Here is a 23751-nt window from a genome sequence, read left to right as displayed (position 1 = left end):
AAAGTATCTGAATATCTATCTATCTATCTATCTATCTATCTATCTATCTATCTATCTATCTATCTATCTATCTATCTATCTATCTATCCAGAAAAATCCACTAACTGAAAGGAAAGAAACTGCCAATGGGACAATATAGTAACACACAATTTGGCCTAAATACCTTGCAAGCCAGTATCCAAATCTGAAAGGGTTTTCTTAAATCAATTTAGAGCCAAGCCAGCATGAGCACAGGAGAGGAGCAGCTTAAGTGTGGATATGCCCTTATAGAGGAATCAGCCAGAATACTGGAGAAAAATAGCCATGTCATGCTGGAATTCTTGGTCCTAATGGAAATTAGATCTTAAGTGCAATTGAATGCTTTTCTCAGCTTAAGTGTTGATAGGTAGAATTCTATGGCAGAACAAATCAGAAAAAAAGAGTAACTGGAGATCTTGTGAAGATGTTAAAAACAGATAATTACCAACAAAGGAGGTATAGTAAGTACCAAAACCGAACAATTCCAATTAGAAATAGATCAAACAAAGAAATCAAGAAAGAGTACAGAGAGAATTTCTGATTGCAGAAATATTTTACCTCATTTCTTAAATCCCCCAACTATAATCAGAATGAGGGAGAATTTCACAGTGGATTTTGTTTCACAGTATCACTACTCCAAATTGTTTTAACTCAGCCTCCCCTGGCCCACTATTTTTTATTGATGTAGATGAATGTATGAAATTAAATATTCTGAGGACAATGGAAAACTGTGCTTTACCTTATAACCATTACTTGTTAATCCTGCATTTCGCTTGGCCAAGACACACTTCATTCGTAGGAAAAAAGATCTCTCTAGTTCATATTCTGGAAATAAAATATAAAGAATTAAAATACAAACATTTAAGTTTCTTAAGTTTCTCCCTTGGCCACTTCCCATGTATTTGAAAATATTTTCTTACCATTCTTATATATATTTAAAAATTTTAATTAATAATGAAAATCATTAATAAAATAACTTTATTTTACTTTAAAGATACTTTAACATTTTAAATTCTAATATTTCAACAAAAGTAAATGCTATTAAATTTAATTATTGGCCTTATAATGTTAAAAAAATCACTTAGAATTTATGATTTTTAGTAATGTGTGTATATGCATGAAAGTAAATATTTCAGGAAATACACTTCCAAATTAAATATTCTTGGTACAAATGTAGAAAGTATCACATTCCATGAGGATTAATAACTACATGTTCTTTGTTATCTGGATAATTTACAGTACAATCCTATGAAGATTTGCTTAAAAATAGTTCCAATGCTTTCAATTGATGCTTGTAACTACATACAAGATTTCAGTTATACCTTACCTTTATCTTGGGATACAATGCTGATATAATTATTGAATAAATATGAACGCAGAGATACATTTTGGTAGCTTAACTTGAAATCAAATCCAATACATCCTATATTCTGCAGCGGTACAATTGAAGACTATCCCAAATCCCTCCCTTCCCAATTTTAGGTATTGTGTACAAAAATAGGCTATTTCACTGTGATTGTTTGATTCATAGCATTTCTCCTCAAAATAAGACCCCATGTTCACAATTCGAGCACTAAGAGAAAGAAATTACTTCAAAATATTTGTGTTCTGTACATTAGTTGTGCAAGTCTTCCAGGACCATTCGAAGCTCTACTGAATATGTCAATGGAGAAAAGTTTGAAAATACATCCATGCAGGGGTAGCTATACATAAAAAATAGAAAAAGTGTATTGTGTCTATCATCTTGATTTTTTACCGTATCCTGGGGATAACCTCATGTACTCATGTAAAAAGTAGTCCTTTCATTCGGCTCCCATGTTGCCTACTCAGAATGAGCAAACAGCAATGCACAATTATATGATTAAAAATAGAAATGGTGTCATAAGACATGCAAAGGAAAATACCAATGGCATCAGAAAAAAGATCATGGCAATATAATGCTATAATCTCCCATATTATCCATTTAACTTCAGAAGTGAAGTAATATCTCACGGAGGGAACTTTAAGCTAGGTATAAGAGAAGTGCCTACATCTGTTAAAAATCACCCTCTTCAAACACACTGTCCCTTTTGGCAATATCTCTCTGTGTATTTGTGTATGTTATATGCTGGAATTTTAAAGTTTAAAATGTTTTCAATGTAATTTGTTTTATATTTCAATAGTTATTTTAATCAAACATTGTACACTGTCAAGGAACAGGGTAAAAATAAAATAAAAATTATCTATAGATTACATAGTTCTAAAATAACAATATCTCCCCAGATATATTTCATTGTATTTATTTTGTACAATGACAATAAAGACTATACTATATATCATGCTATTGATTTAACAGGATAGTTTCTGCAAGATATAACCATAGATAATACTTTTGCCTTTCCTTCCTTCTTGATAGACATATATACAGTACATTGGCCATAAGGCCCAGTTATAAGTTAGGAGTGTTCCAGTCTTCTTATTTAAACTTCATGCAATACTCAGATATAAAGTTAGAATAACAGCAGATATATTTCTATCCATACCACTTTTTGTCAACTTGATTCAAATCCACAGATCAAATTGAAGGTTTGTGTTTTATCTGAAGACTATATAATCCAGGAAAGAAATTCAAATATCTATCCACAGTCAAATATATATATATTTACATATCAAGTCTGAAACAAGATCCCAAGTAACAAAAATGACATAGCAATATAGAGACAAAACACTGATATATTGTCACTGATATATTTTTTAAAAGGAATTACTTATTTTTATCAAACAATTCTAAAATGAAATCAATCTCTATCTATATCTCTATATCTCTATATCTCTATATCTCTATATCTCTATATCTCTATATCTCTATATATATCTCTATCTATCTATCTAGCTAGCTAGCTAGCTAGCTAGCCTGTTCTGTTATATTTCATGGTATATAAAAAAGAGGCATTGGCTATTTTTTATAATGAATTGTATTTATTCACTCAGATTGCACATGACTATTAAACAAGATTCTATATACACTTCTGTGAAATTACATTTGTGCCTTTAAGGACCACACACTCATCCCTGAGATGATGGAATGAAATCAATCTTTCTTGCTCTCTTCCATCTTTTATGTGTTTATGTGTTTTCATACATTTTTTTCTGTGGCCCTTTTTGTAATTTCATATCCTGTAAATAATTGTTCTACAGAACAGAGTCTTTATTATTGGATTGCATATTGTAGTTTATAATCCTAAAATTGCACTTAAATATTCAAGTAAATTTGGATACAAACTTACAAACAATATCAGTTTTAGGCAAAATTATCAAATTTTGGCAGAAGAAGAAGGGTGCTATTACAGTATAGAACAGGAGTAGTCAACCTTTTTATACCTACTGCCCACTTTTGTATCTCTGTTAGTAGTAAAATTTTCTAACCGCCCACCGGTTCCACAGTAATGGTGATTTATAAAGTAGGGAAGTAACTTTATTTTATAAAATTTATAAAGCAGAGTTATAGCAAACCCCTACCACCCACCATGGAAGCTGGAACGCCCACTAGTGGGCAGTAGGGACCAGGTTGGCTACCACTAGTATGGACCTTGGCTATATATATAAAGATTTTAGCATAAAAGCACAAAAGCTCAGCTTCATATTTTATCATCTTTTTATTTAAACATTTAAGTAATTCATAAAATACCTTGTAAAAGATGGGGATGAAGTGGTTGGTGAGCTGTTAAAATGGCTGTCATTTCATCATGATCTGAGGGATGTATATATTCATAAATGCTATTGCCAGTTAGTTCTACCTGCCACAAAAACAGTTAACAAAAACAGAATTACTTAAAGTTATATTTTAATATGATACTTCAGAAATCCATATAAATTACATGCATGATTTACATATAATTTACTACATCTTTTCTAATGTGAGTTGTTACTTAAAACAAAAGCAACTGTTGACCAAAAACTATATTGCGTACTTAATTCTAATTATGGCAGTTCTAAAGTTCTAACTGATTGCACGAAAGATGGTCTGAAGATTATGGTATATATCTACATTGATAATATCTTTTTTAATGTTAAGAATCTCTACAGTCATTTTTCATACAGCTATTATTTTTATTTCCCATTCTTCACAAGGGAAATTAGTTTAAAAAGCATATCAGCTTTTTTACACTTCTTTATAGCTAATTAGCAGGATGTGACATTTCAAATTAGCTATACTCATTCAATTCTGGATATAAGACATGGCTTGAAAATTGTGTACACTCTGCACAGTTTCACTAAGATTGGTATTTCTACTAGAAAACTTGCAGCCAAAGATTCAAGAAACAGCTCAATAAGATACTTTTATTGCCAATAATGCAAAAAATAGCAAAAAATCCTAGACTCAAATGTTATATATAAAAATGCAATGGTTCTCCAAGTATTCATTTGCAACTTCCCCCATCCATTCTGGTTTAGAAAAACAGTGTCCATCCAATTGTTGTTAATGAATTACATCTGCCACTTGTTACAACTAATTATGCTAGTTGGCATAGTTGTGAATCACACCTGATAGACATTGTTCACCTCTAAATCCAGCCAATCTTCATTATCTTACATTTAGTTTTGATTTATTAATGCTAAAGAACATAAAAGTTGTTTGCAAGTCTCCCAGCAATAGATATAAGTTACAAAAAACTATGAAGTAATTTCTCTATACTAGTGACTATGCCATCTTCACAAGACATATTGAACCACCTCAACAACATTCTGCAATTCCAAATCTAGGTATATCCAGATTAGGAGGATACTTGTTACCGTGTTATTTTAACCTTAAAATTTGTATGAAGATAGTTGCACTGATGTGATCTCTTTATTTCCAGAACAGAAATACAATGCTAGAGTGATCTACTAAAATGAGATTGCTCCAGCTACCATATTTATATCATTTATCTCACTAAAGGAGATTCTGAACCCATTTAGACAGGATTTTGGTTGGGTTGCATTTTTGAATTGTGAGCTATGAAATGGGGAGGAGAGCCATTTTGGTCTACAATGACAGAAAGACAGAAGAAGCCTGGTAGAACTTTTGCTTACTAACACATTTTATTAAAAGGCAGCTCATTTCATCAGATGCATATTTCCTAACCTTGGCAATTTTTTGGCTGAGGAGCTGAAGTCCACGCATCTTAAAATTGCTACGGCTGATAAACATTGGTCTAGACTGATGCAGGATTTAAATTGGGATGGGGATGTGAGAACTATGGGAAAGTTTGGTTGTATAGATCAGTGTTTTTCAACCTTTTTTGTGCAAAGGCACACTTTTTTCATGAAAAAAATCACGAGGCACACCACCATTAGAAAATGTTAAAAATTTTTAACTCTGTGCCTATATTGACTATATATAAAGTGTTTTTCCCACGGCACACCTTACACTATGTCACGGCACACTAGTGTGCCGCGGCACAGTGGTTGAAAAACACTGGTATAGATGCAGGTTACATGAAAGACAAATTACAAGCACCTTATCAGTTAACAATTAATGGATACCGCATTTTAACCAGAGCTGTTCTTAAGTTCTTTTTTCAGCTGGTGGCTGATAGCTGAACAATTTTGCTTGTTTAGGGAAAAAAACGCCTAAAATCAAGCAAGGCAGGATACTGTATATTTCTGGCAAGATAATATTAGATGACTTTCCAACATCAGCATTCAATAGAGGGACAGAAACTTATTCCTACCTGGGATAAACCTAGATGAACAGAAGCTGTTTCTGAGATATACATTATTTTGCCATCAGACGCTACCACAAAAACAAACCCATCCAGAGTCTGTAAAAGAAAAAGAAATAGAGCAAACACTTACCACTTACAATTTACAATCAAGTTCCTTGTGAGAGGTTTTTAATTTTCCACTACAGAAGAACATATATTAAAAAAAAAAATACTCATATAGGCCTGATGAAGTCTATTATGCACTCAAGAGCCGAGGTGGCACAGTGGTTAAATGCAGCACTGCAGACTACTTCAGCTGACTGCAGTTCAGCAGTTCGACTGTTCAAATCTCACTGGCTCAGGGTTGACTCAGCCTTCCATCCTTCTGAGGTGGGTAAAATGAGGACCCGGATTGTTGGGGGCAATATGCTGACTCTGTAAACCGCTTAGAGAGGGTTGAAAGCCCTATGAAGCGGTATATAAGTCTAACTGCTATTGCTATTGCTATTATTAAAAAAATCACATTTAAATCATTCTGTTTTTAGGTATGATAATGTTGCATAGGCAGCAATTAACTGTATCAAGATGATAAAGTTTAAAATGTTTCTTCACACAAGTTCTATTATGGTATTCTCAAGAGATAAAAATCCCAATTCATTGGCTGGAAGAATTTTTCATAGTTTACAAATGTTATTTTAGCTTGAGGGAATTTTTATGTTCTTCTGACTTTGTTTTTTAATTAAAGTCTTTATAAATGGGGGATTCTTTGAAAAATGGACTCTTGGAAAATTGGGCATAAAATTAAAATACCTAGAAGTTTTTTTTATTAAAGTATGAAATTATAATTTCCAAAAATATAACATGGAAATTATTTAAACATTAAAATTATAAATATGGCTATAAAATACTCTTTTGACCTATTTCAAAATGCTTGTTTGAGGCCTCCCAAATATAATTTTAAAATAACCAGTATAAATAAGGTAATTTTCTAGTTTAAAATACCAAGTCTAACAAATTCAAATAAAATCAACTTTAAAAAATTTAAACTGCTTTAAAACACTAAAGTAATATTCCATCATATTCCATTCCAAACCCAAAAATGGGTATTTGGAAGCAGTTTTAGAGGAGGGTAATCCAGTGGCATAACATTTGCTTGGAATGCTGAAGATTTTAGATTCAATTCTTGAAAGTACAAATTAAAATTTTATCTTATCAAACCATTACTCTATTCTGACTGACAGTGTTGTTCCACATTCTCAAGCAAATATTTTGTACCTTTATTGAGATGTGTATTTCTTAAATATTTTTAAAGACTAAAAAATGTTGCTTGAAAAATAGTGAAATTACCACAGTTCAGTGGCAGAAAACTTGCCATGCTCCTTTTTCCATTGCAATGCATCAGATGCCAAATATGGGAAAAACCCATTTAAGCCTTTAGAAGCCATTGTTTACCAGAGAAGACATCCCAAAGATTTTACCTGAAGTAAATGTGAACCCAGCTCCTTTGCAATGTTATCGAAGGGGCCTAATCTGTTTGGCTGGCCCCAGGCATCTCCCAAACCTGGAAAAAAAAATCAAGAAGCTTCAATCATAGGTGACAATATTTCAAGTCATGGCTAAAAACCAATCTGCCTCAACAGAGAACGTGTGTTAAAAAGAGAATGATGGGATTTGCTAGGTGAGAGAGTCCCCTCTATTGTGCCTAATCTGGCTAGGTGGCCTTTTCTTCTAGAACATTAAATCTGTAATTCCTGTTGTTCAGTTGCTAAATTGTGTCCGACTTTTTGCATCCCCATAGACTATAGCACCCCAGTCCCCTCATGACCTCCATTGTCTCCTGAAGTTTGCCAAAATTCATGTTCATTGCATGGATGACACTATCTAACCATCCCATCTCCTGTCACCCCCTTCTCCTTTTACCTTCACATGTTCCTCGGAATTCAATTGTTATTTAAAGGATAATTTCACATAACACACACACGTCTCCCACAAATTGGCCAACAAAACCTGACTAAATGCACTTTCAAAAGAGGTGGGTTTTTAAAAAAATCTTCTCAGAATTTCCAGATATCTACAAAAAGGAAAACCACCACAGGCCTCGTTAACTCTGGGGTATAGGAAAAGCAACAGCAGTCAAAATGATCTACTCTCTTTGCTCAAATTGTGATTGCTTCGGTAGATTCATTGTATTCCTTCTACAAGTTTGTCTTTTTGTCCTTATAAACTGCAACTTCAGACAAAAACAGGACAATCACAACAGTTGATGCCTCAATGTAAAGATTTTTCACCTATTCTGCCTTTTTCCCTTCACAATATTCTCTGCTACCATATGCCACCATGAAAGTACAAATGCCACTAGTTTATTTATTTATTTATTGGAATTTGTCAAACAAAAAACGAGAACAAGAATAAGACGATAGGTACTTTTAGTGCACTTACGCACACCCCCTCTACTGACCACTTAAGTAATTCACTTGATTCTGGGAAACAACCTTACAGAACAATCACATTCTTAATAAACAATCTGTCAAAACTTCTAACACTCAGTAATTCATGGGGTTTTTTTTTTGAAGCCTAGTTGTTCTGGCCATTGGAAATACCACACCTAGCCATCATCTGGATAGCATAAATCCCACTCTCTTCCCCAAGCAAAGCACTTGCCACATATATTGTCTGAAGAATCTAGACCATTAATTCATTCTGGTTTCTTAAATTGTGACCTATATTCTGAAATTATGTCCTTACATATAAGAAACAAAATGGGTGGACTCATTCAAAGCACTGCAGTTCCATAGCATTCCTGAAACAATTTTCCTTTTACTTCGGTATTTTCATCTGGAAGACATATTCAGATTCTATCTCCACCCTTGGAAAACATTCAGAAGTAAGCTTCCTTTTGTGAACTGAAAGACACCAGAAATCAGCCTCCCACCTTCTTTTATTGAAGCATGTGGGAACTCGAGCTGCCTACTATAGACATCATCTAGCCCCCAAACAGCAGGAATTTGCCACACCAAATCTTGAAGGCAAAGGGGGCCAAACTGTCACATTGTACATGTTTGGGAGCTTTGTGAATTGAAAAGAGACTTTCATAATTTATTGACCAAACTTGACAGTGACAATCTGTTCCCAGTGGGGGTCTTTTGTTCAGTTTTGATTTGGACATAGTACTAGCATGACATAAGGCAAAGCATTTGCAATCATTGATCCCTTTCTGCTGCCATCTAGCATTTATCTGTATTATTGCAACCAGATTTTATAAGCATGGCTAAATGCATTTTATACATAAGCTGATTTTTCTATTTGTTCCCTTTCCCACCTGACTCTTTACTAAAACATTGCTGTCATTTGGGACAGTTGCACAGTTGCTTGATTTGAGCAGTAACCCAAATTATTATATTTTTTATTACTTTCAATTCTTTGTATTCTGCCTATGATATTCCTTTCCTCTGATGTCCTGCTTCTGCAACAGAATTGCTCTTCAGTGCCATTCTATTAAGCTATGTACAAAGACATCTTTTTTTTCCATTGTCCGCCAATCTAATTTGATTTTCATAATTCAGCTAGTGTTGCTTCATTCTTATTGTTATATTTGAAACATGAAATACTGCACATCACCAAACTGTTAGCATGCTGGGGGGAAAAAATCTTCTGGAGCCAGGTTTAGCATCTGGTTCAATGAAGCAGAACCAGTAGGCAACTCACCCAGCTGGCAGTGTGATTGTGGCCCACAATCACAAGAGTTAAATTACAATAGTGCAATTCTACCCACAAACATGGAAAACAATTTATAATCTCACTTTCTAGGTTCACAACCTCAACACAATATTCACCTTTAACTAATATCAGCCATTTCATAATGGAGTAACAACATTCTTCTTTTTGCCCACCCCTTTACTATGATGATGCCCCAGGCTTAATCATCTCCACCTAACCAGCCTGGACTATTGAACTTTTGTTCCTTGAACTTTTGTTTCTGCTAGGTAATTGCTTCAGAGCAATGCTGAAGTAATTTGTGGGTTCCATTCTTATTTATTTATTTCGTTTTTATTTAAATTTTTTAAAAATCCCTTTTAATTTTATCTATTTTAACCAGAATTCTTGGAACCGGATTTTTGAATTTAATTGCACACTCTTGATTGCAAACTGCCCACAGACTGGTGATTAGGGAGTTCATATTCATAAAGCTGCTCGGAAAGAAACAAAGGGAATATATGACCTGGTCCATTCTGCCAGAAGGGGGGGCGGTTGTGGTGTATGTCAGGAAAATCCACACGGACCGCGATATAAAACAGCCGAAGGAGATTCCCGTAGCAGTGAGGAGGAAGCGCGCTCGCGGGGCCCTCAACTGCAGTCTTGCGCCGGCTCCCCCGCATCTCCCGGCATGCAAAGCGCTCCATCGCTCTCCTGCCATTCCCAGGCCAAAGCGGGGAAGCTCCAGGAGGGCCCTCCTTTCCTTTTCCGTCCTCAGTCCGCCGTGCGCGTTCCCTTAAGTCGCGGAAAGCCCAATGGCGAGGCATTTCCCCTGAGGGTTTGGGTTAGCTCCTGTTGCGGTCGGGGTCTTCCAAGGGAATCTACACGTGCGCTTCAGCAGAGTCTGGGCTGGCAGGCCGCGCCCAACTCCACTGCTAAAATGGCTTTGAAGTCCTAACCCAACGAGGACTCCCCACCCGCTTCTGCGGAGGTGCAACCCTGTGTTAAATCATTAGAAGAAATAAATGGGCTTCAAATGGTTGCTTTGAGAGGAGCGGGCGTCTAAACGTTCAGCTGTTGCAGTCGTTAATCTTCTACATGACTTTAACAAGTTTGCGGGTTGCGGCTTTGCTAATTTTGTTTGGAAAATGCTAATCCAGACGGAGAAGATCAAGCGGCTTGCCTAAACCGTCCCGTCTTTAGAACAGAGGAACTAAGCCTTTGTTCCCTGGATTTGCAGGGCTGCATGGCAGGCACCCGCGGTCTGGAGATGGGGCTGCGCGGCGCCTCCTAATGAAACAAGCTCATGCAGAACCATGAACTCTGGGCGTCTCTCTCTTTCTCCCTCTCTCTCTCTCTCCCCCTTTTAGTAACATGGGAGCCGTCTACAAAGACAACGTGGGAGTGAGGAGGGGAAAGAAGACGACCTTGCTTTTTAAAAACACATCGAACTACTTTTTCCTGCAAAACTATAGATACGAAGATATATTTTAAGTCTGAAACGAGATACACCGGCATCAGAGCAAGTTTTGATAAAATGAAACAAGTATGTCTCTATCGAGTCGATTTCGGACCGAACGTCCAAATAACGGAAACAGGAGATAAATCCGGCCTGGATAAGGAGAGCTCCACTTTGATTAATTAACGAACTAAATTTTTCAATAATGGCGGCCGGGGGAGGGGTTGACTTCACTATCTAAGGAATTTTCCCCTGTGAGCAACTTCAGCTAATATTCATTAATATAGCCAAAATCTATATATTTCTTTGATTTGAATAACGGTAACCTGGGCTTTACATATGCCAGTTCAGATTTTTTTCCCTACGAGTTTTAAGAAAAACGGGATCGATTTGTATGAGATGCAAATCCATATTTGTGTTTTCTTAAGAAAAAGAACGCAGTTTGACTTGTGGCTCCTCTTTTTGGTTCAAGGTTTTCTCCTGATGAATCTGAAGCCTTATTCCTTCTCTTGGTGTCTTTCTCTATTGAAAATACTGTCTCATTCCGGAAAGAGAAATATTTCAAAACATTACAAACCCATGATTTATATCTTGCTTCGCTATTGCATTAAATCAAAAATCAGCTGTATCCTTCATTATCAAGAACAATTCAGACAATGAAATTGATTGTTTAAAGATAGGCAACTGCTCCGATAAAATTGTGTCTGCTGACAAATTTGCTCTTTGAGCTAAGCGGCAGAATGTATTAGAAGGGCTCGCTTTGATATTATTTTGCAGTAATTGTAGCGGGATTTTTAAGAGTTGCAAGACTCATTAAGTCTGGATGAAATCTAAAACTGAAATCCTTTAGCCACATTCACTGTTGTAATCCCACCAGTGAAGCCAAGTGCCTGCAGCTCAAGAGAGCCTGGGCCCCAAAACAATAGATTTAAATTGATGGAATCAGCGGCTTAAAAGCAACTTTATCCACCGGTCCCTGCAGAAGTGAGCCTGTGGAGCTTTCTCCTAAGCCGTTCAGTTTAGATTTTTTGTCATTGGGCGCATTTGAATTATTTCTTTACATTGCCAAATTGGGCTAACAACACATTACTCGGAAATAAGAATGATTATGATTTAATAAGTATATTGCCAAGTTCGCTTAAGATCACCACCAAGAGGTCCCTCTCCAGAACCTCTTTTTTCTATCAGAATTTATATAACTTGAATTGTAGTTGAATTCCATTTTTTAATGGAATTTCTGTATTTCTGTATTTCTCTCTCTTCGAATTCCCTAGTTACATAACTTTAGGTAAAATATATTTAGGCAGCATCTCGAGTGGGAGATTTTTGTCCCAGATAAACATTACAGAGGGAAATTGTGAGAGTTCCTTACATTTTTTCACAGAGAGTGGAAAACAACAACAATACCTCGCACAAAGCTGTCCTAAACCACAGAATCAAAGCGGTTTGCAGATTTAGCGCGTCCGAGCACTTTCAATGTCGCGGTTGGCATTTAGTCGCAGAAAAGGTACGTGAGGAAGGTACTTCACTACGCCTCGATCTCCAATCTGGGCAGAATCTCTGCCGGTTGTTGGCGGGGACCCCGTGACGGGGAAGGACCCTTAAAACTCTTCCATTCGAAAAGTATTCTACCAGGCAGAAAACAAAGCGATTTCCCTTGGCATTTAGCTTTTTATGTTCAGGTCTCATACAAAAGAGGATTTCATTATAAAATTCCCTTTTTATGGTGAATAAAAGAATAAAAGTCTAGAAAATTTCTCTACGGCCTGGCCTTATCGTCGCTGCCAAAATAGATGCAACTACTTAAAAAAAAAACTTCTTCCCATTACATGGTAATCTGAATTATTATTTTTCCTTCCTTTCCTCTTTGTATAAGTCTTACTACCTCATTGTCTCCACTCCTGGCGTATTAGGAGCGCCTAATAAATAGTACTGAATGCTTGTTATAAAAGAATGAGTCGGGTTTTCTGTCAACGGCCATTCAGGTGACTCCATGAAAATCACTACAGCTGGCAAATTTTGAAAGGAAAACTACTGAATAAAAAGTGCAAGTAAGAAAACGGGGAGGGGCTATGGTCTGGAAGCACATTACTATCTGCTTACCACTTGAAATGGTTGCAGATTCGTGGGCCTTAAACTCATCGGAACCAAAGAAGTTTAAACCGCGAAGCTTTCAAGAGGCATTTAAATCATTTTCCGCAGAGTTCCTCCTAATACCCGAGTATTGTAGTCTGAACGGCGGATAATCGAGGCGAGAATATACACCCTTCACCAACCTGAAGCCAGTTTTAATCCAATCATCTCTCCCTTTAATGCTAATGCAGCGCCGGTCTTCTTTGGAAGAGACAGTCCGTTTTGGGGCAATGGCCTGCGAGGGACTCCTCCGAAGGGCTATTCTTGGGAGCCTCTCAGTTCCGCCTGGCTATTAAAAACCAGCGGCAGCTCAGCGATCCTTACTGAATTCCACTCTCTCTACTGAGCGGGAGGGGGGGTGGAGAACAGGAGCAGCCAAAGTCAGGTCGGAGAGCTCCCGGGAATTGTGGGGTCACAAGAACAGGCCCTCCGCAGCCAGACGAACGGCGCGCAGTCCAGGAGGTCCATTCAACCATTCAATTGCCATTTCTGAACCCGTGTTCATGGGAAGTTTTGAGGAGAATTGGGTTCAACTCCATTTATAACGTCCCAGCCCAAACCTAGGAAGCCCAGGACTTGGGTCTCTTGGAGAATGAGCCTATCCCAAATCAGCCTGTCTCAGAAAATCTCAGAAATAGGAAGGTTCCTCCTCTGAAACCTTAAACAGTGGCACAAAACCAGTGGGAAAAATCTCCCTCTGCTCTGCTGCCTAGTGTGTAGGCAGATGGAAGGTAGCCACCTAAAGAGAAAGAAAGTGTTATGACAAAAGGGCCCAGAACATGAGCCCTGGGAATAATGTAGTGCTTAGGATGGAGCTCCTTCAAGGACTGAATTATCCAGGGGGAAATGTAAGAGCCCCACGCCTTTTTCCTAGAATGCTCAAATGCTAAGCGTCTTTTCTACATTTATTAAAATGAAGCTTTCCCCTTCTCTCTTCTTCCTTCTAGACACTAGCTAGCACTTAACATCTAAGAGAAAATAAGTCAGTTTAGATCGTTCGATTTTAATGCAAGCCACAAGAGATGGCCCAGTAACAGGATGATGATGTTTTGCATATGTTCAAAAGCATTCTTTACAATACTCTCAAGCTGAGTGTTTAGGTAAATTAAGGCTAAAATCCTATAGATATTATATAAATTTGGCTATAAACCAGAAATACAAAAACCAAATACAAAGAACATGCTTCTAAATAGAATTGCACATCCTCAAGATGCACAAATTAACAACACTCATCTCCCATGGCAGAAATAACTATTGTTTAATATTTAATCCATAGTTATTATAAAAGGTGCACTTTCCACAGGCAAGTCCAAAAGATTGGTAAGTAATTGATAATTAATAATTACTTTCATATATTTATATTATCAGCACAATTTTATGTATCTTATTCAAAAGCTAAGAAAGATTTACTGGGATAAATTGCATACAACTATGTTTAAAGGATTGCAATTTTAAGGGATTTTTAACAAGTCCAATAAGAATTTAATGGGAGTAATTCCTTACATATGATTTGAGTTTCCTAATTTAATCCCACCTCAAAATAATTATTTTAAAAAATGAATTACATAATTAATAACATAATATGATCAAAACCTTAATGATAAAATCCAGGCCCTGCTTAATTTAGCAGTTATCAATGTACATAATAATGTACATAATGTAGTCAAATATTGAAATGCCATTATGGCATTCAATTGGAGTGCCATTATGATAAAAAGAAAACTCTCTAAACAGAATTGGTTGGTTCTAAAACAGTGTTTCTCATTCTCAACCTTGGCAACTTTAAGATTTGTGTATGACAACTGGCAGTGGAATTCTGAGCATTAAGTCCATACACCTTTAAATTGCCGAGGATGTAGGAATGCTTGCATGATTTAAAATCTCTTTCTCAATAAAATTTAGATCCGTCTTAACTGAGCCATAGAGCTCACTCATGTTCCAGTATTTCAGTCCTGAGATCTCTGAAAGTAATTTGTACTACTTCATGTGCATTACACATTTTGATCAATACGATAAATAATTCCAATAAAACAAAATGCATTTATATTCCAGTTTTTCTCAAAGGAAAGAAATCATAGTTCCTCTCACGCATGTGTGCATCTGTGTTCGTGTGTGTGTGTGTGTGTGTAGCATCTGTGTATATGTGTGTAAGAGAGGAAGGGGCAACAGAGAGGGAGAGGAAAAGCCCACTGAATCTAATTGGCTTACTCAAATGCACCAGATTTGTTTTCTGTTAAACATATTAAATTTATTCTTTGTTTATCATTGATACCATTAAGCTGCTACTTTGGAAGCTAAGAGAGATTCCTAAGGAAGGTTTCCTATTTCTCCAGATTCTTTCATCCATTAGGCAGCAGAAGTATTGGGCGTGCAAGTGTGTTCCATGTCATTCATTAAGCAGCTTGCCTCTTTTGGTTTAATAATTAGGAAGGGGGTTATTTTAAAAGTTCATTTTCAGTGCTCCACTGAGTCACAATTTAACTCCAATGTCAACAACCTTCAGGGACGAAGAAGTTGAGTTCTATATTATTTTCTTTTTCTCTTTTTTCTGGTTGTTTAGTGGTGGAAAAATAAGATTATCAGCCAAGGAGAACAAGAGAAATCAAGGAGGGAGGGAAAGGGCAGGGAAGAGTGGAAGGGTCCCACTAATAAATAATATATATCAAAACCACTGCAACAGATGGTATAGAGCCTAGAGCTGTGCTGGTCACTGCTTCCTTCCTGCACTAATTCATAATTCTCAAAAGTCACCACAAAATGTAGAAGCTCAAGGAGAGAAGAAGGTCAAGCTAACAGACTTAGCCTTGATATTACATCCCTAAGGATTAGTTCTTTCAAATAGAAGAGAGCCTTCTTTGATTTCATCAGAGGCAGCCAACAGGCAATTCTACCTGAGGACTTGGGGGTGCTTTGGGGCCACTAGCTCTATTGCCTGCTAAATTTTGGTGTCAACACAGGAACTGTTTGTCCTGTAGATCCGATTCTCAAATGGGTACAACTGAAAAGTTAGGATTTATACCATTTGTATTCTAGAGCTAAGCTCACAAAACCTTTTGCTGATAAAGGTTGCTATGGAAGAAAGGTTGATGAAGTTCAACTGGGATGGTTTTCTTTATGGTTTTGTCTAGATTCTAGGGCTACAGCTGTAGCAACCACCTGTTTCATGATAGATCAAGTTCTCGCAAGGAAAGGCTGGGTTTGACTGATCAGGAGAAACCCAGACGTTTTTCCAAGCAGCGAAACAGAAAAGGAATTGTTTGAGTTGTGGCAGTTACACAAAGGGAAAATGCTAGCATCTTGAAAACACAGAGAGGAAAGGGGGAAACTCCACAACCCTCCATTAAGAAGCCCTGATGTAATCAGGGTCCCATTTCTTGTGCCTTTTAAAATTTAAATAATGTATTTTTTGCTTAAGAGTGGCAAAACCAACTTTATTAAGTTAGCAGCTGTTCATTCCAGAATTTACCATAAAAATTTTTGTTTGCATCTCCTAGTGGGAGAATTAAGAGGAAATCACTCCTGGAGTACCTAGTCCAGATTCTTATATTTCTGGATTTTGAGTTTTCTGTGTAGTCAGAGATACTTGGAAGAATTACTGGGAAATGTGCTTATTTGTATTTATTTTGTTTGAACGAATGTATAAGATGTAACTCTAATGGGAAACTTAAAGCAAAGAGTACTGTAGCAAAGACACTTTTGGGTTAAAGTGCCTGCAAATCACCCCAATTACTAATGTCTACAGTCACCAAAAGTTTTTTCTCCTTCTGATATTGAAAATGAAATGCACAAGAGTTCACACAGCCAGACATCATAATTTATGTTTTAAGAGAGAGGGAGAGGGAGGGAGGGAGGGAGAGAGAGAGAGAGAGAGAGAGAGAGAGAGAGAGAGAGAGAGAGAGAGAGAGAGAGAGAGAGAGAGAGAGAGAGAGAGAGAGAGAGAGAGAGAGAGAGAGAGAGAGAGATGTTCACCTGCAAAATTTTAAAAATTGGTGGGAGTTGATTTCTATGGCAAACCCTTTCCCTCTTTCACATTAAGCCAGTAAAATCAGAGGATTAGCAACAGACGGATAGTGGAATCAGCTGATCTAAAATCATATCTGAAACATTTCATTTGGAAGGTTGACCTTAAGGAGGAGTTTGGTATTAATTCGCCACAAGGAAAGCTGTACCTTCCCCCAGAGTATGATCTGACCTGAGGGCAGGCAGCGGGATTTGTGGTAAAATCCTGGACCATCCAAAATTAATCCTATCTGGTACAATGGTCTGAGATCCTTCCGAGCCTTTTAGCCACGATGTTGATATACGGTAACAGCAATAAGGGCGGGCTTTCTTTCAGCACCACGGCACCTGCTTAATGTTATAAAATGCTCCAGATCGACGTTTGGAGAATTCTGGTTGTTGGCTGTGGATGCAGGGGTGTGAAGTCCATAGATCTTAAAGTTGTTGAGGTTGATAAATACTGTTCTAAGTGACTAATGAAAATTTTAGCAGCATCCACAAAGTCTTAGTGGGAAATCCACCCTGAACTTTCTCACTCCAATGTAAAGACTGCGGAAATTGTTTCCTACTCCATATATGAACTGACTTGGTTTTATTTAATCAACTGGTTAATATTAAGCAGCATTTTCCTTTCCCCCTTTTTCTTAGGAAAGGTGCCACAGATTACAAAGGGAGACCTGGCTCTTATAGCATTGGTTGCTACAGTTTTCTGACTTAAAGAATCCAGAAGCATATTTTAAGAAGGCAAAAAGCTCAGATGATTTGGGTCATTGAAGCTATTACATTTGTAGGTCCATTTGCCTGGGGATAAGATCTAATTATTTTTCAATGCAATTCACTTCTGAGTAAAAAGATTGAGGCTTGTATTTACTCCACCTTTTTAAAATTATAAGGTTGGAAGAAGAGTGGATCTTTATTACATATAAATGAACATTTAGTTGGGAGTAATGCCATTTCAATTGAATGATATTTGCAATGAAGATTGCCCACATTATACTCTGAATGGATTGCATTTGTACTGTGCACTGTAACAAGACAAGAATTTGATGGATTTTATAGTCATGGTTGCCCATAAATAAATGCAAAGAACTGCAGTGTAACACACACACACACACACACACACAAAAATACGGTTTCATATCAACACAATGGAAACTGAAATGCTAGTGTCAAGATTTTTTTTTCATTAAGAGAGGTTAGTTATCATTTCTTCCACTTTGGAATTGTTTTATTCTGTTTAGAGAAGGGGTAAGAGAAATATAAGAAAAAGGTGATTTTAATGCGAGATTTCTAATGTATTTTATATATGCAACTGGAGAGACCCAGTTTGATGTATTGGTTAAGGCATCGGGTTAAAAACTGGGAGACCCTCACGTCTAGTCCCAGTTTAGGTACACAGCCAGCTGAGCGACCTTGGGCCAATGTTATAGTTGCAATTTCGTCTAAATTCTAACACATCTTTAAAAAGCTCCCTTTTCCACAACGGGGGACAAAGCATTTTAGAGAATTGCTGGATAAGGCGACTCAGATAAATCCAACCACTTCCTGCATTCAAAGCACTTGCTGTAATAGTGGCGAAGAAGGCGGTGGTGGGTAATCAGCCCCCTGACCGCGATGGACTGCAGGTTGGTATCTCGCAAGGGGAGGAAAGGAGAGGGAGGGGAGAAGGAGTATAGAAAACTAAGGCTGCTCAGGAAGAGAGGAAGCTCTAGTCTAGTCTAACTTGTTTCCCAGTGGGAAGGTACCGGCCAAATTCTCTTAAACAGGAGGAAAACGAAGTAAAGACATGAATAGGGGTCCCCGGTTTGCGGAGGTTACTTTGAGGAGAAATCCGGAGCCCTGAGGCGGGTGTGGGGAATGCCCTTCACTTCTGCCCATTCAAAGCCGCCAAGTGTCCCGCCAAGTCCCGGGCTTTGGTTTGCCAATCCAGCGGAAAGAGTGGCTGAAAGCAGCTGCCTAGAAAAACGACCCTCGCTTCCCTGGAAAAAAAAACCGCGCTGGACTTTGAATGTAATAGGAGTAGAGTTGTCCTACTTTCAAATACTTTTATGCTTAAATTAATATTCCGCTTGTGATTTACAGCGTCGCCGACCATTTCTATGGCAATATATCAGCAATGGATATATATATATATATATATATATATATATATATATATATATATATATATATATATATATATATATATATATATATATATATATATATATATATATATATATATATATATATATATATATATATATATATATATATATATATATATATATATATTCAGCAGTTGGCTTTTGATACGGATCTTGCGGCCGGAGTTTTAGCAAATCTAGCTCCTTTGCCGACTACGCACGGGAGTGCACCTACAACTGTGCGTTCACTTAAAAGTTAGCTCTTATTTAAGTCCTCACATTTGTAAATTTCTTGAGAATAAAGGAAACAATCATGCTTTTTCCAGTAGATTTTCACATTGGCCCTCGGATTATCTACATACAAATTCATACATATTAAAAGCCAACTTCAGTAAATAGAATTCAAACCAATCGTGCCATCATTAAATTAGACTATTCCAAATGTAGCTACCTTTGGATCTAAACTACAGAGGCGATTTGGTTTCAAGGGAAAGTAATCAAATAATTTATGTAGGCATTTAGATCCTCGGTATTTTTTACTTAGCAGCAATGTGCCACTCTTTATATTTGCCTGTTCTATGCTCAATATGGTTAAAACGCACTATTTGGAGGATATGAGGCTGCAATCTTATTCCAGTGCAATGCAGAATAAATCTCGTTCAATTTTAGGCCCAAGTAAAACTGTGAAGAATCGAACTGTTCCTTTGTCTGCTTCCTTGCCCTGCTCAGTTCTATGCGTCCTCGAAAAGGGAAGCTTAATAGAATGGATTTGCATTTAGAGGACCTCATGCGATATTATTCAGGCAGGATATATACTAGCAAAATATTAGGTAGATAAATCATATTTTAAAATGTAGCTAGCTGTCAGGAACTTTTGTGAACATAGACTCGATCATTTGGGGAGTTTTCATTTCCTGCCCCCCTTTTTCCTCCCTCTTGAGCCTGGCACACATTTTTACTTAGTGCGGGAGGGAGGGAATGAAGTTGTGCCCTAAGATCTATTGCAAGGATTAGCCTTTCTTTCTTCGGACACTTTACACACCTCCAGGACTTTCTTCTCCACCTGGCCAAATCTACGTCAACCCTTTAGCACCTCTTTTCCCTACTAATATTCACGGGAAGGCAGAGGAAATACACTGCATATTCCAAGGGAGATATTTTGTTGCTTCTGGTTACCTATAGTTCAAAGGACACGGTTGGTTCTAATCTTCCACCACACCTACACAACGGGCCTAAGAGTGATTTCAGCAAGGGGACTTTCATAATCTTATCCGTATCTGTTTCTTTTTCAAAAAGATTGTGTGATTCTTTATTACCCGATCTAACTATTGTGGAAACGCGTTTTGTGGTCTTGAAGCCCCGCAAGATTTCTCCGATTTTGAAACGGCCACGGCAGTGTTAAATGCATCAGTAAATCAGTGTATCCACTGCTGGCTACCTTCTCCCTCTAGAAGAGAGGGTAGCTTATCTTCTCCATCCGTTAAAGGCGACGTTACCTGCCTTTACCTGCCTCTGAAACTCTCTTCCAAAAATAACTGGAGACATTTGGATGCTGCCATCCTCGTGGCCTATTAAGGTCAAAGAAACCGCGAGGAAGCAACGGCAAATCAGAACTTTTTGTCTCAACTTAACAAATTTAGGCACCCCCTGTTCTCTCTGAGAGGTTTGACCCGGTCGGGCTGTTGACAGGATCGGTCGATCTTCCGAACTGTTAAGAAACTGAATTCTGACACCCTTCGTCCACTGGCATCCGCCCTTAGGAATGATTGGCCGGACAAGCAGAGTAAAAGGAGTCCCGAGTCTGAGCCCCAGGACCACTTGGCCCAGGTGGCAAAGGGACCATCTGTGGGGACGGGAGCGTCTGGTTAGCCTGCCCCTCTCAAGTAGGGTGTGGGTGTGGGGAGCATGCCACTTCCCTGCCCGCGTCCCCCACGGGCGGGTCAACCAGCTTCATTTCGGAGACGGGGCGGGGGCTCCCTGGAGGGCGACTTACCTTCCGGGAAGACCGCTCTCATTTTCAGGTAGCTTGTGGTGAGGCGGATGACGGAGGCCTTGTCCAGCTGGGAGGTGATGGCCGACGGCAGGGGCAGCAGCTTGGCCAGCTCGTAGAATTCGCCGTTCTCCTTTTCTCGCCGCGTCTTGGCGGCGTTCTTAGACTTCTCCTTCATGGCGGCTCCGACAGGGCGACGGCCGGGGCGTCACTGGCATAATAGAGCCCCGGGCGGAGGCGGCGAAGGCGACACTGGAGGGCTGACAGGCATGTGGACTTTGACTCGGGACCGCTGAGAGCCAGTCAGCCAGCCAACGAGCGAGCGAGCAATTGAGGGAGGGAGGGAGGGAGGGCAGGTCCGGCTCCACAGTCCGGACAAGCAACGGTGATGCTGGCTTAGCTTGCGGGTCTCTTAACCACGAAGCAGCTGCTGTAAATTCGACTGTCCGCGCAGTGGGTCTCGCCCTTCGTCTCTCTCCCTGCCTACCCTTGTCCACAGCCTTTGGATGTCGCCGGGAAAAGGCAATAGGGGAGTCGCCCTGGAGACTCTTCTCTCTCCTCCTCCCCCGTGTTCAGATCTGAATCCGGAACCAGATCTGAAGCCAAACTGAACAATCGAAACACAGGTCAAATCCCCTGCGAAGCCCCCCAACCACTCCGCCCCCCCCCAGCCTCAAATAGAGGAGCTCCTCTGATTCGACTATTGGCAGCTGGCAGCTCCTTGCACAAGTGGAGACTTGCTGGGTTTATTTTGGACTTTTTCGGGCCAAACTAATTTACGCCTCACCAGCTCCCGCGACGGCGAATCCGAAACTCTCGAGGGAGCCGGTTTTCCGAAGGCCGCTGCTTCTTCGCTCCCACGGGAGATACTGAACGTTTTCTTCCCCTGGGGATCCGAGGCAACTCCGGGACCCACTGAGGAGCGCTTCTACTCAGCCACCCAACTCAAGGGAGGAGGGATACAGCAGCCAAATCCGCTCCTCCCTTCCCATCCCACCTGGCTGGCTTGGTCTCCGGGCCTGGCGGTCGAAGGGACAGTTCGAGTGATTCCCCGCCAGAACAGCTCCTCCTCCGCTACTGGCTGGGCTGGCTGGCAAAGGCGCTCCCAAGTGGCTGGCTCTCCGGCTCATTCCCCGCGGCAGGTTGGAAGAGGCGGGAGGGGAACACGCCTCGCGTGACGTGAGTCTCCGTCAAAGACAGCAGCCGTAGCAGGACCCTCGCCGCTGCCGCTGCCGCTGCCTTCACCCGCTGACCAAAGCTCCAGCCAGAGAAGGGGAAGGGGTGGGAGTAGAGGGAAAGAGTAGGGAGGGGCTCCTGGGTCCTTCTCAGTTGTGTGTGTGTGTGTGTGTGTGTGTGTGTGTGTGTGTGTGTGTGTGTGTGTGTGTTTTCTGCCCAACTTCCCGGAGAGCCAAACTGGCAGTTTCTGAGACAGCCCTGGGACGCGACACCCCCGCCTCCCCCAGCTTTTTGGTCGCCCTTCTTTCATTTCAAGTGCCTTTCCCAAGAAGAGCTCTATTGGCTTCACGAGCTCTTCTGGCGCGGCCTGAACTGGCCTGGAGAGGGATTTGCTGAGAGGAGGCCGGAGCTTCTGAAGTCAAGCCCTTGCCTCGGTTTTCAAGGGAAGGCGGGATTTGGACCCAAGAGAGACTCATGCCATGGAGGCAGGGGGGCGTTAGAGGACAAACGTCCCACATTGCAAGGAAAGGCGGATGACCTCAGAAGCCCTTTCGGCCCCAGGCAGGCAGACCCCCGCTTTTCGTGAAACCAACGAGGGAGGCTTCCAGCAGAAGGCAGGCTCAAGCCAATGTTTCCTTTCCTATAGAATTCTACCACCATCACAAAAATAAAAATAAGGGTTCGCTTCATTCGAAATATGGGTCCGATCCAATATGTAAAGCAATTGAGTGGGATTTCTCTAGTGTTAAGTAAATGTGCTTGACACACACACATACAATTTAGTGCCGTTTGTTTTGGGGTAAGGCCACTCTGGGAGGCATTTCTCCAGCAGCCTGGGGACTTTTCCCTCTCAGAAAGCGCCCCTGGAGTGAACTGAATTGCTGTACCCGGCCCCTCTTTTCACAATTACACAGTGCAATCTTCAGGAAAATGCCATTTAAGTCTGGTGATTTTGCTTTCTTATGACTCCGAATTTTTTTAGGATGAGGCTGCCAAATCTCCTATTCGCAGCTCTGAGCGCATCAGAAAGGAAGGCCGAAACTGCCTCTTTTGTTGGGTTCATCTCTCCGTGTCGTTTCACTTTATTGGGGCCGGGTGGGTTGGAGGGTAGTTTATAATTTTTCTACTTGAGGGGAGATGTTGGCAATATCAGCAGTTAAGGTGTCCGTCGCCGTCGTCGTCCCCTCGCCTCTGCAGAAAGAGAAGCAGATCCCAAGAGGCAGCAGGTGGGTCCAACCGTGGTGAGGGCGGAGAATGGGGAGCTTATTTCATTTGAAAATGACCGCCTCCCCCTAAGTGCTTAACCAACATTTGGGATTGGACCCTTCCCCCCTGAAGTCCTGAGGGCTAAAGCGGAGAATCCCAAAGGGGGGCTCCAAAGTGACGGAAAGGAGAAGAGAGGCCGTTACCTCCAGCCTTTTCCAGGGGTTGGGCGGGGGTCGCAGCTGCCAAAAGGCTGAACGTGACAAAGCCTCACTCGGCAGGCAGCGC

General features: G+C 39.8%; 1 protein-coding gene across 1 annotated transcript in view; it reads right to left on the bottom strand.

Moving 5' to 3' along the window:
• The window catches only part of SIM2 (SIM bHLH transcription factor 2), a 37376-nt gene extending 15763 nt beyond the window's left edge, over window positions 1-21613 (bottom strand). The window contains exons 1-5 of the mRNA XM_014056235.2: window positions 21088-21613; window positions 7163-7245; window positions 5712-5801; window positions 3686-3794; window positions 758-843 (exon numbers count right to left, since the gene is read on the bottom strand). Coding sequence (XP_013911710.2) covers window positions 758-843; window positions 3686-3794; window positions 5712-5801; window positions 7163-7245; window positions 21088-21262 — 543 coding nt within the window. The 5' untranslated portion in view covers window positions 21263-21613. The remainder of the gene's footprint in view (window positions 1-757; window positions 844-3685; window positions 3795-5711; window positions 5802-7162; window positions 7246-21087) is intronic.
• Between the last annotated feature and the right edge of the window lie 2138 nt (window positions 21614-23751).

Source organism: Thamnophis sirtalis, unplaced genomic scaffold (assembly GCF_051295495.1).
Source record: "Thamnophis sirtalis isolate CommonGarterSnake01/CBP01778 unplaced genomic scaffold, rThaSir2_p1.2 scaffold_8, whole genome shotgun sequence".
Taxonomy (NCBI): Eukaryota; Metazoa; Chordata; class Lepidosauria; order Squamata; family Natricidae; genus Thamnophis; species Thamnophis sirtalis.
Note: the sequence above shows the minus strand (reverse complement) of the source record. Positions and strands in the feature narration are given on the sequence as shown.